Source organism: Pristiophorus japonicus, chromosome 9, assembly GCF_044704955.1.
Source record: "Pristiophorus japonicus isolate sPriJap1 chromosome 9, sPriJap1.hap1, whole genome shotgun sequence".
NCBI classification, from domain to species: Eukaryota; Metazoa; Chordata; class Chondrichthyes; family Pristiophoridae; genus Pristiophorus; species Pristiophorus japonicus.
The window spans coordinates 79,488,583-79,500,731 of NC_091985.1; the positions used below are offsets into that span (position 1 = coordinate 79,488,583).

Sequence of the window (12,149 nt, forward strand, 5' to 3'; positions counted from 1 at the left end):
GACGCTCCTTAATACCTATGGACAGAGACGAAGGAATGGGTTCCTTCCCTCCACAGTACAACTACTTAGCTGAATAAAAGGAGGGGCAAGCAACTGCCCCGGTTGCTTGCCCCCTAAAACCGGTACTGCTCCTTCCCATATTTACCAGGAGACATCAGAACGGAAGGAAATCTGTGACTTGGAGCAGCAAACCAGCCTGGTGAGGCTATTCCCTGCAACTTTGTGTCTTAATGCAAGGAGTATCCGCAATAAAGTGGATGAATTAACTGTGCAAATAGATGTTAACAAATATGATGTGATTGGGATTACGGAGACGTGGCTCCAGGATGATCAGGGCTGGGAACTCAACATCCAGGGGTATTCAACATTCAGGAAGGATAGAATAAAAGGAAAAGGAGGTGGGGTAGCATTGCTGGTTAAGGAGGAGATTAAGGCAATAGTTAGGAAGGACATTAGCTTGGATGATGTGGAATCTATATGGGTAGAGCTGCAGAACACCAAAGGGCAAAAAACGTTAGTGGGAGTTGTGTACAGACCTCCAAACAGTAGTAGTGATGTTGGGGAGGGCATCAAACATGAAATTAGGGGTGCGTGCAATAAAGGTGCAGCAGTTATACTGGGTGACTTTAATATGCACATAGATTGGGCTAACCAAACTGGAAGCAATACGGTGGAGGAGGATTTCCTGGAGTGCATAAGGGATGGTTTTTTAGACCAATATGTCGAGGAACCAACTAGGGGGGAGGCCATCTTAGACTGGGTGTTATGTAATGAGAGAGGATTAATTAGCAATCTCGTTGTGCGAGGCCCCTTGGGGAAGAGTGACCATAATATGATGGAATTCTGCATTGGGATGGAGAATGAAGCAGTTAATTCAGAGACCATGGTCCAGAACTTAAAGAAGGCTAACTTTGAAGGTATGAGGCGTGAATTGGCTGGGATGGATTGGCAAATGATACTTAAGGGGTTGACTGTGGATGGGCAATGGCAGACATTTAGAGACCGCATGGATGAACTACAACAATTGTACATTCCTGTCTGGCATAAAAATAAAAAAGGGAAGGTGGCTCAACCGTGGCTATCAAGGGAAATCAGGGATAGTATTAAAGCCAAGGAAGTGGCATACAAATTGGCCAGAAATAGCAGCGAACCTGGGGACTGGGAGAAATTTAGAACTCGGCAGAGGAGGACAAAGGGTTTGATTAGGGCAGGGAAAATGGAGTATGAGAAGAAGCTTGCAGGGAACATTAAGACGGATTGCAAAAGTTTCTATAGATATGTAAAGAGAAAAAGGTTAGTAAAGACAAACGTAGGTCCCCTGCAGTCAGAATCAGGGGAAGTCATAACGGGGAACAAAGAAATGGCGGACCAATTGAACAAGTACTTTGGTTCGGTATTCACGAAGGAGGACACGAACAACCTTCCGGTTATAAAAGGGGTCGGGGGATCTAGTAAGGAGGAGGAACTGAGGGAAATCCTTATTAGCCGGGAAATTGTGTTGGGGAAATTGATGGGATTGAAGGCCGATAAATCCACAGGGCCTGATGGACTGCATCCCAGAGTACTTAAGGAGGTGGCCTTGGAAATAGTGGATGCGTTGACAGTCATTTTCCAACATTCCATTGACTCTGGATCAGTTCCTATAGAGTGGAGGGTAGCCAATGTAACCCCACTTTTTAAAAAAGGAGGGAGAGAGAAAACAGGGAATTATAGGAAGGTCAGCCTGACATCGGTAGTGGGTAAAATGATGGAATCAATTATTAAGGATGTCATAGCAGTGCATTTGGAAAGAGGTGACATGATAGGTCCAAGTCAGCATGGATTTGTGAAAGGGAAATCATGCTTGACAAATCTTCTGGAATTTTTTGAGGATGTTTCCAGTAGAGTGGACAAGGGAGAACCAGTTGATGTGGTATATTTGGACTTTCAGAAGGCGTTCGACAAGGTCCCACACAAGAGATTGATGTGCAAAGTTAGAGCACATGGGATTGGGGGTAGTGTACTGACATGGATTGAGAACTGGTTGTCAGACAGGAAGCAAAGAGTAGGAGTAAATGGGTACTTTTCAGAATGGCAGGCAGTGACTATTGGGGTACCGCAAGGTTCTGTGCTGGGGCCCCAGCTGTTTACACTGTACATTAATGATTTAGATGAGGGGATTAAATGTAGTATCTCCAAATTTGCGGATGACACTAAGTTGGGTGGCAGTGTGAGCTGCGAGGAGGATGCTGTGAGGCTGCAGAGCGACTTGGATAGGTTAGGTGAGTGGGCAAATGCATGGCAGATGAAGTATAATGTGGATAAATGTGAGGTTATCCACTTTGGTGGTAAAAACAGAGAGACAGACTATTATCTGAATGGTGACAGATTAGGAAAAGGGGAGGTGCAAAGAGACCTGGGTGTCATGGTACATCAGTCATTGAAGGTTGGCATGCAGGTGCAGCAGGCGGTTAAGAAAGCAAATGGCATGTTGGCCTTCATAGCAAGGGGATTTGAGTACAGGGGCAGGGAGGTGTTGCTACAGTTGTACAGGGCATTGGTGAGGCCACACCTGGAGTATTGTGTACAGTTTTGGTCTCCTAACCTGAGGAAGGACATTCTTGCTATTGAGGGAGTGCAGCGAAGGTTCACCAGACTGATTCCCGGGATGGCGGGACTGACCTATCAAGAAAGACTGGATCAACTGGGCTTGTGCATAGAAACATTTAAAATTCTGACGGGGTTAGACAGGTTAGACGCAGGAAGAATGTTCCCAATGTTGGGGAAGTCCAGAACCAGGGGTCACAGTCTAAGGATAAGGGGTAAGCCATTTAGGACCGAGATGCGGAGGAACTTCTTCACCCAGAGAGTGGTAAACCTGTGGAATTCTCTACCACAGAAAGTTGTTGAGGCCAATTCACTAAATATATTCAAAAAGGAGTTAGATGAGGTCCTTACTACTAGGGGGATCAAGGGGTATGGCGAGAAAGCAGGAATGGGGTACTGAAGTTTCATGTTCAGCCATGAACTCATTGAATGGCGGTGCAGGCTAGAAGGGCCGAATGGCCTACTCCTGCACCTATTTTCTATGTTTCTAACAGCAACTTCTATTTATATAACGCCTTTAACGGAGTAAAACGTCCCAAGTCGCTACACAGGAGTGTTATAAAACAATTACAATTACAAAAAACGTGACACCGGTAGAACAGACGCAAGCTGCCCCTGTGAACACATTTGTTCTGGGCACAGCCTTCTGATCCTTCCGGTGGGTGGCCGACTGGTGATTGAAAAGCTCAGGATGTTCCCAATGTTGACCTGTAAATAATACAGGCACAACAGTTATTTTTGCATCACAAATGTTGGCGGTACCATTGACATGATTGCATCATGTGATGATAGGAACTTTTCCAGTAGATTTACTGATCGTTGCCCGAGGAGTTCCCGACAACTTCAGAACAGCTTGACATTTGGACCTTTGCTCCAGAAGGACGTTGGAGTTGGATCCCATTAAGAGGATTTACTGTAAACATACCCCATAGTTATTTCATGTTTGAGCGGGGCTGGGAAACGACAAGAGTTCGGCAGCAAGCTGCAGCCAGCCCCTCACCTTGGGGTCAGTGTAATGCGGACAACAGCGGGGCGAAAAACAAACGGGCGGGCACTGCAACCCTGGCTCTTTGAAAACAACGCCCTTTTCCTCACAAAGTTGCATAAAGGTCGGGGTTGCGCGTCGATCGCCATCAGCGCCGCGTCGTGCCGTGCCGTGCGGAGTTTGTGCGGGAGATCAGCGCCGAGCAGGCGGACGGAGGATTAGTGAAAGCGGGAGGAGAGCCGCTGCCCTTCACTTGCTGCCCAATGGATCGCTTGACGGAAGCTCGGGGGCTGCTGGCCCCCAGGCGCGCCGTGGTGGCGCTGGCTGCCGGGCTCGGAGTGACGGCCGGCCTGGCGCTGACAGCGATGGGGGTCAGACACCTCTTGCACGCCTTCCGAGCGGGCCATCCCGAGCCCAAACTGGTCAGAGTGGCCGAGATCTCCAGACTCTTCATTTACCCCGTCAAATCCTGCAAAGGGATTGCCCTGACCGAGGTGGAGGTGGAGGAACTGGGGATGAAGAAGGGCCCGCTGAGGGACAGGTACTCCAAATACTTCATTCCGTCTTAAAAAGAAATAGAAGTTGAATTATTTTCCCTTGTCTTCTCTGATTCTTTCTCTTAAGAACCGTGTTTTAAAACTCCATGTGGCTGCCTGGCTAAGTTTAGCCTCATACTTTGACAAGGCGTGGTTGTCTGCTGTCAAGCTGTTGCAACGTACTCATTTTCCTGCATACTGATAACTGCCATCATTTAACACCGTCAGGAAAAGAGCAAGTCACATCTGTAGCAGTTTTGTTCAATAATATACTGTTGTTAGATGTTTTATAAAGATTTATTCTTCAGTTAATTAAAAACAAGGGCATACAATGTGGCCAAAACGATTGGGAGGACAGAAGAGTGGGAAGCGTTTAAAAGCCAACAAAGAATGACTAAAACAATGATTAAGAAAGGGAAGATAGACTTTGAAAGTAAACTAGCACAAAATATAAAAACAGATAGTAAGAGTTTCTATAGGTATATAAAAAGAAAAAGAGTGGCTAAAGTAAATGTTGGTCCCTTAGAGGACGAGACCGGGGAATTAGTGATGGGGAACATGGAGATGGCAGAAACTCTGAACAAATATTTTGTATCAATCTTTATGGTAGAGGACACTAACAATATTCCAACAGTGGATAGTCAAGGGACTATAGGGGGGGATGGGCGGGGGGTGGGGGAGGAACTTATCACAATCACTAAGGAGGTGGTACTCAGTAAGATAATGGGACTAAAGGCGGATAAATCCTCTGGACCCGATGGCTTGCATCCTCGGGTCTTAAGAGAATTAACGGCAGGGATAGTGGATGCATTGGTTGTAATTTACCAAAATTCCCTGGGTTCTGGGGAGGTCCTAGCAGTTTGGAAAACTGCAAATGTAACTCCCCTATTTAAAAAAGGAGGCAGACAAAAAGCAGGAAACTATAGACCAGTTAGCCTAATATCAGTGGTTGGGAAGATGTTGGGAGTCCATTATTAAAGAAGCAGTAGCAGGGCATTTGGAAAAGCAAAATTCTGTCAGGCAGAGTCAGCATGGATTTATGAAGTGGAAATCATGTTTGACAAATTTGCTAGAATTCTTTGAGAATGTAACGAACAAGGTGGATAAATGGGAACCAGTGGATGTGGTATATTTGGACTTCCAGAAGGCATTTGATAAGGTGCCACATACAAGGTTACTGCACAAGATAAAAGTTCATGGGGTTGGGGGTAATATATTAGCATGGATAGAGGATTGGCTAACGAACGGAAAACAGAGAGTTGGGATAAATGGTTCATTCTCGGGTTGGCAATCAGTAACCAGTGGGGTGCCGCAGGGATCAGTGCTGGGACCCCAACTATTTACAATCTATATTAACAACTTGGAGGAAGGGACCGAGTGTAACGTAGCCACGTTTGTCAACAATACAAAGATGGGAGGAAAAGCAATGTGTGAGGAGAACATAAAAAATCTGCAAAGGGACATAGTCAGGCTAAGTGAGTGGGCAAAAATTTGACAGATGGAGTATAATGTTGGAAAGTATGAGGTCATGCACTTTGGCAGAAAAGATCAAAGAGCAAGTTATTATTTAAATGTAGAAAGATGCAGTACAGCGGGACCTAGGAGTACTTGTGCATGAAATACAAAAGGTTAGTATGCAGGTACAGCAAGTGATCAGGAAGGCCAATGGAATCTTGGCCTTTATTGCAAAGGAGATGGAATATAAAAGCAGGGCAGTCTTGCTACAGTTGTACAGGTATTGGTGAGGCCACACCTGGAATACTGCGTGCAGTTTTGGTTTCCATATTTACGAAAGGATATACTTGCTTTGGAGGCAGTTCACAGAAGGTTCACAAGGTTGATTCCAGAGATGAGAGGGTTGACTGATGAGGAAAGGTTGAGTAGGTTGAGCCTCGACTCATTGGAATTCAGAAGAATGAGAGATGATTTTATCGAAACATATAAGATTATGAGGGGGCTTGACAAGGTGGATGCAGAGAGGATGTTTCCACTGATCGGGGAGACAAGAACTAGAGGGCATAATCTTAGAATAAGCGGCTGCCCATTTAAAACTGAGATGAGGAGAAATTTCTTCTCTCTGAGGGTTGTGGCTGTGGAATTCGCTGCCTCAGAGAGCTGTGAAAGCTGGGACATTGAATAAATTTGACAGAAATAGACAGTTTCTTAAACGATAAGGGAATAAGGGGTTATGGAGAGTGGGCGGGGAAGTGGATCTGTCCATGATCAGATCAGCCATGATCGTATTAAATGGCGGAGCAGGCTCGAGGGACCATATGGCCTACTGCTCCTATTTCTTATGTTCTTATGTTAATACGTTTAAGCACACGCCCGGGGGAATAATTTTGCACAATAAAATAATTTGAAAGACTTTTGATTTGGAACAAAAGACATTTTTACTCTTAGAATTTGACTATAAACGAATCCTTTGTGCAATATTTTGCTCATTGTGTGCAGCATTTACATTTTAGGACTTCACAGCGATTCATGTTACTCTCGTTTCATGGTACTTTGTGTAAGGCTTCACTGAAGGTGTGTTTTAATATAAGTCATTCATCATCAATATTGTGCTGAACAATATCCTTCACTCCAGTTACTGAAGCTAGAGAATGAAAATGCTCTACATTAAAACATATCAAGATCAAAGAGGCTTTTGAAGGAAGGAAGAGGGGGGTCGCAACTTGAAGTCATTTTGTAACGATCAGGGCAGTAGTGACTGAAGGATCGCTCTACATTGTGGGGTTGAGTGAGAAGTGGACAAGTCATCAAGATCCACGGCGCAGTCCTGAACAATGTGGACCACTTTCCATACCTCGGGAGCCTATTATCAGCAAGGGCAGACATCGACGACAAGACTCAACACTGCCTCCAGTGTGCCAGCACTGTCTTCGGCTGCCTGAGGAAAAGAGTGTTCGAAGATCAGGCCCTGAAATCTGCCACCAAGCTCACGGTCTACAGGGCTGTAGTGATACCCACCCTCCTATATGGCTCAGAGACGTGAACCATATACACCTCAAATCATTGGAGAAATACCACCAACGATGTCTCCGCAAGATCCTGCAAATCCCCTTGGAGGATGGACGCACCAACATTAGCGTCCTCGACCAGGCCAACATCCCCAGCAACGAAGCACTAACCACACTCGACTAGCTCCATTGGGCAGGCCACATTGTTCGCATGCCTGACGCAAGACTCCCAAAGCAAGCGCTCTACTCAGAACTCCTACACTGCAAGCGTGCCTAAGGTGGGCAGAGGAAACGTTTCAAGGACACCCTCAAAGCCTCCTTGATGAAATGCAACATCCCCACCTGGGAGTCCCTGGCCAAAGACCGCCTTAAGTGGAGGAAGTGCATCCGAGAGGGCGCTGAGCACCTCGAGTCTCGTCGCCGAGAGCATGCAGAAACCAAGCGCAGCAGCGGAAGGAGAGTGCGGAGAACCAGTCCCACCCACCCTTTCCTTCAACAACTGTCCCACCTGTGACAGAGACTGTAATTCCTGTATTGGACTGTTCAGTCACCTATGAACCCACTTTTAGGGTTCAAGTTTCGGCTTGAATTGCTCCTATTTTTTTGGAGCAACTAGTTTAGAATGGAGTATCTTAGAAATTGCAATGCTTGGCATTTAGTTTGCTCCAATTCTAGTGAGTTAGAATAGTTTCGTTTTCGAACAATTTTTTTTCAAAAGGGGGCATGCCCAGCCACTTAAGCCTGTTTTGCAAGTTTAGGCAGCGAAAACTTACTCCAAACTAACTTAGAATGGAGTAAGTGTAGCTTTTTGTACGCTCAGAAAAACCTTGCCTACACTTTATAAATTAGGCACAGGGAGCGACAGATAGGGGGGTGGAAGGGAAGTTAGAGTGAAGTTAGGGGATTTTACAAGCATTAAACACTTCACTTTTACAAATAAAGAGCCATCATGAATAATAAATGATAAATAAATCAAATAAAAAATAAATTAAATGTTCCTACCTGTCTGAAGCAGCAACAGCAGGCACCGAGCTGTGAGATGTCGGCCGTTCGGCCAGGGGATAGGGCCGGCATGAGACGAGGGAGAGCGACTTCCACAGAGCCTGGCAGCAGCAGGCACCGAGCTGCGGAGAGAAGTTCGGCCGTTCGGCCAGGGGATAGGGTCGGCGTGAGGCGAGAGCGACGTCAGCAGAGCCCGGCAACAGCAGGCACCGAGCTGCAGAGAGAATGTTGGCTGTTCAGCCAGGGGATAGGGGAGGCTTGCAAAGCACCGGGAGGGAGGGAGAGCCAGCCAGCCAGCCAGCAAGTTTGAAAGTTTTAAAGTTTAATTTGTACTTCAAGTATGGGTGCTGCATTATCAACACCACGGATTATGCAATGGTTAGCCATCAATTCACTGCATAGGAGAGAATTGATTAGAGCTCACCGCACCAGGAACATCATAGCCCACAGGCTGATGGGCAGGAGACCTTACCCACGTCGGCAATATCGAGTCAGGCGTTTGTATCTGGACATGAGCGAGGCTGATTGTGTCAAAAGGCTGCGTTTCCGCAGAGAAGTTGTTGTTTAGATCTGTGATATGCTGAGAGCAGATTTACAGCCGAGAAACAGAACGCCTTGTCTGTTGAAGTGAAGGTTACAGCTGCACTTTCCTTCAATGCCTCGGGATCGTTTCACGCTATAACTGGAGATGTGTGCGCCATCTCTCAACGTGCAATACATGCCTGCGTTTACCAGGTCACGGCTGCACTGTATGCGCGGAGGAATGACTTCACCAAGTTCCCAATGACTGCACAAGCAATGCATGACAGGGCTGTGGGCTTCTCCAGGATTGCTGGCTTCCCAAAGGCACAGGGCTGCATTGATTGTACCCACATCGCCTTGCGAGCACCTGTGGAGGATTCCCAGCAGTACAGGAATAGAAAAGGTTTCTACTCCATTAATGTGCAGCTCGTGTGTGATGACAAGCAGCTCATCATGTCAGTTGATGCGCGATGCCCTGGCAGCACCCATGATGCATTCATCCTACGCGACAGCGTTATATCTGACATGTTTCAGCAGCAGCCAGAAGGGCAGAGCTGGCTACTGGGAGACAAAGGGTACGGCCTCGCCACTTGGCTTATGACGCCCCTACGCGTGACACGGACGGAAGCTGACCACATGTCGCACATTGCAACGTGCAGCATCATAGAGAGCACCATTGGCATCTTGAAACAGTGTTTCCATGCCTGGACCATTCCGGAGGCTACTTGCAATACTCTCTCCTCAGATTGTCGGTCAGTTCACTGTTGTGTGCTGCATGCTGCATAACTTAGCCATCATGAGGCAGCAGGAGCTGGTAGTGGAACCAGAAGACCCACATGAGGGGCCAGTGCCTGATGATAGTGATTTGGAAGAGCAGGATGAGGATGATGATGACGATCAGGAAAGCATGCAAGCGCCTGATGCCGGAGCATGAGGTCGGAGGAGGGTGGTCCATCGTGCTCCATTAACGATTGCTCGAGCCCTGCGCCAGCAGCTCATCCGTGAATACTTCAATTACTGATGCCTGAGGGCTCTGTGACAACTGTTGCGCATGGACATGTTTATTTCACATGTTTATTTTTTGGAGTTGTTCCTATGTTGTGTTGTGTTAATGGAACATGATTCAATTTTAATGAAAAAATATTTTATTGAAAAGTTAACGTTAGTGTAATAATATTTGTTTTTACTTTTTAATATGACTCTTTAAGATCACTTATAAACTTGTAAAGTTACAAAAAAATTTCAATGTGAAAAATCTTACACTCTTAAGATCACTGAAACTTCAAGATCACTTTTTAGGTGCAAAATTAAATAAATTACAGAATGTGAGAGCATTTACACTAAAATCACTTAAAAACCCTAAGATCACTTATAAGTTGTAAAGTTACAAAAGTTACAAAACAATTTCAATTTGAAAAAAGTTACTACAGTTACATCAAGAACAAGAACAAAAGCAGCAAAGAAAGGCTGCAACCATCTCTCATCCACATCTCGGTGAATGTTCACTTCTTCATGGGGGTGTAATTTGATTGGCCGGGCTGTGTGCCCTTATTGCAGCAGCTACCTCACCCAGGCACTCCCTGATGGCCTGTGCCGTCACTTGTACTCCCTCTGACATTCCCTCCCTCATTTCCCGTGTCATTACTGCTATTTCTCCCGTCAGTACCGTTACCTCTTCACCCAGTGCACTGCCCATGAATGATCGGGTAAGATCATTGCTCTCCACACCCAATGCCACAACCTGAGCCACGTCTGTTGCACGCTGCATCTCAGGAGAGCGTGTTTCGAATCTCCTTCTCCTCTGCCTGGGTCTGCCTCGCGGCATCACTTCAGCAGGAGGCGCAGGCTGGGACGGTGGGGCCCTGGGTAGTCCAAACGGCACCACTCCAATGGGAGCCGCGGGCTGGGATGGTGGGACCCTGGGTAGTCCAAACGGCACCACTCCAATGGGAGCCGTGGGCTGGGACGGTGGGGCCCTGGGTGTTCCAAACGGCACCACTCCAGTGGGAGCCGTGGGCTGGGACGGTGGGGCCCTGGGTGTTCCAAACGGCACCACTCCAGTGGGAGGTGCAGGCTGGGACAGTGGGGCACTGGGTGTAAACTGCTGCATTACACCAGCAGCACCACTGGGACCCGCAACATTGGAATCTGTGAAACCATAGAATGTGGAACCAGAACCTATGTAAGGGTTTGAAACACTGATGCCTGTTGATTTGGGCTCATAAATATTAAGTTCTAAGGTCTCCTCTGAAGACATTTCAGTCAACGCCTGCAGCCACCCTTGGTCTGGATCAGCTGGATCGTCCGCATCTGGTTCTTCTGGTTCTTCTTCAGGATCTTCAGGATTGGCATCATCTTATGCAAAATATATCAGAACAGTCAAATGTTTAGCAGCACAGAAGGGGGCAGGATGGGTGACATGAGTACTCTCACACATAGCAGGCCAGACAGCAGGTTGATTTGAAGGGCCACGATGCATTTTCAGGACTTACTCTCTCCCTCGCCTGTCGGCCCAGCTTGTGCTGTACTGATTGCTTTTCTCCATGTACGACTCATCAAAACAGTGACCCTCTGTTCCAAGGGTGTCAGTGGATGCAGATTTGGCGTGCCTCCTCCTGTTCGCGTTCTTTCCCTTTTGTTGTGGGCCAATTTCTTCTGCAAAGATTAAAATATAACTTTTTACAGAGTGCATCTTTCTGCAGGGTGGGAGATATACAGATGGTCACATTTATAATTAAGGTTCCATTGAAAAATGAAAATATTACTTACACTAACTACTTGACCAAGGTCGTGCCATTTCTTTTTACACTGGCTTCCAGATCTCCTGGTATGCACCACTGCGCAGTAATCTTCTGCAACTTGGTTCCAGCGTTTCTTCATTTCTTTGGGTGGCACTTTTATGCGACCTCTGTTGCTGGTATCCAGCTCCTACCATCTCTGCTCAATGACATTAACTAATGTCTCCACTTCCTCATGCAAAAAATTCTTTGTTCTTGGTGGACATTGTTCCATTGCTGTATTGAATTGACACTCTGATTCTTTAAAACACACAGTCCTTATTTTGCATGCACCTATGCAGCACTTGTTCTGGAAGTTTAGCAGCAACAAACAGCACTCACTGATTTCAGTAGGTGATTTCTTCCACAGTACTGCTAAAAGTATTCCTTCAGGCACAAAAAATGACTTAGAAACCTTTCCACAGGTCCACAAAAGCAAAAACACTGTTTTTTAGCTTTAAAATGTAGCTTTAAAAATGGCCGAGTGCCAATGTTTGTGTGCCACTGCGCATGCGCGCATGCTCCAGCACGCATGCGCCAAGGCTGCCGGCATTAAAAATGATGCTGAAACCTAACCCCGCCCCCCCGCCAGCAATTCTTCGGCGCAACGCCTTGGCCCCGCCCCCAGCAGCTCCTGCTGCGCCGCGCCGACCTGGAAAGGGCCCGAAAAATATCGGAGAATACGGAAGTTGGTAATAGGCACACTTTATGTTCTAGGAAATAGGCATGCCTCTCAGAGGTGCGCCGTTCTGCGGGAAAGCCAAAACTTGGGTCCTTA

General features: G+C 46.7%; 1 protein-coding gene across 1 annotated transcript in view; it reads left to right on the plus strand.

The window, feature by feature from the left end:
* The first annotated feature begins 3,297 nt into the window (after nucleotides 1–3,297).
* Nucleotides 3,298–12,149, plus strand: part of marc1 (mitochondrial amidoxime reducing component 1) — a 74,540-nt gene continuing 65,688 nt past the window's right edge. The window contains exon 1 of the mRNA XM_070889528.1: nucleotides 3,298–4,112. Coding sequence (XP_070745629.1) covers nucleotides 3,835–4,112 — 278 coding nt within the window. The 5' untranslated portion in view covers nucleotides 3,298–3,834. The remainder of the gene's footprint in view (nucleotides 4,113–12,149) is intronic.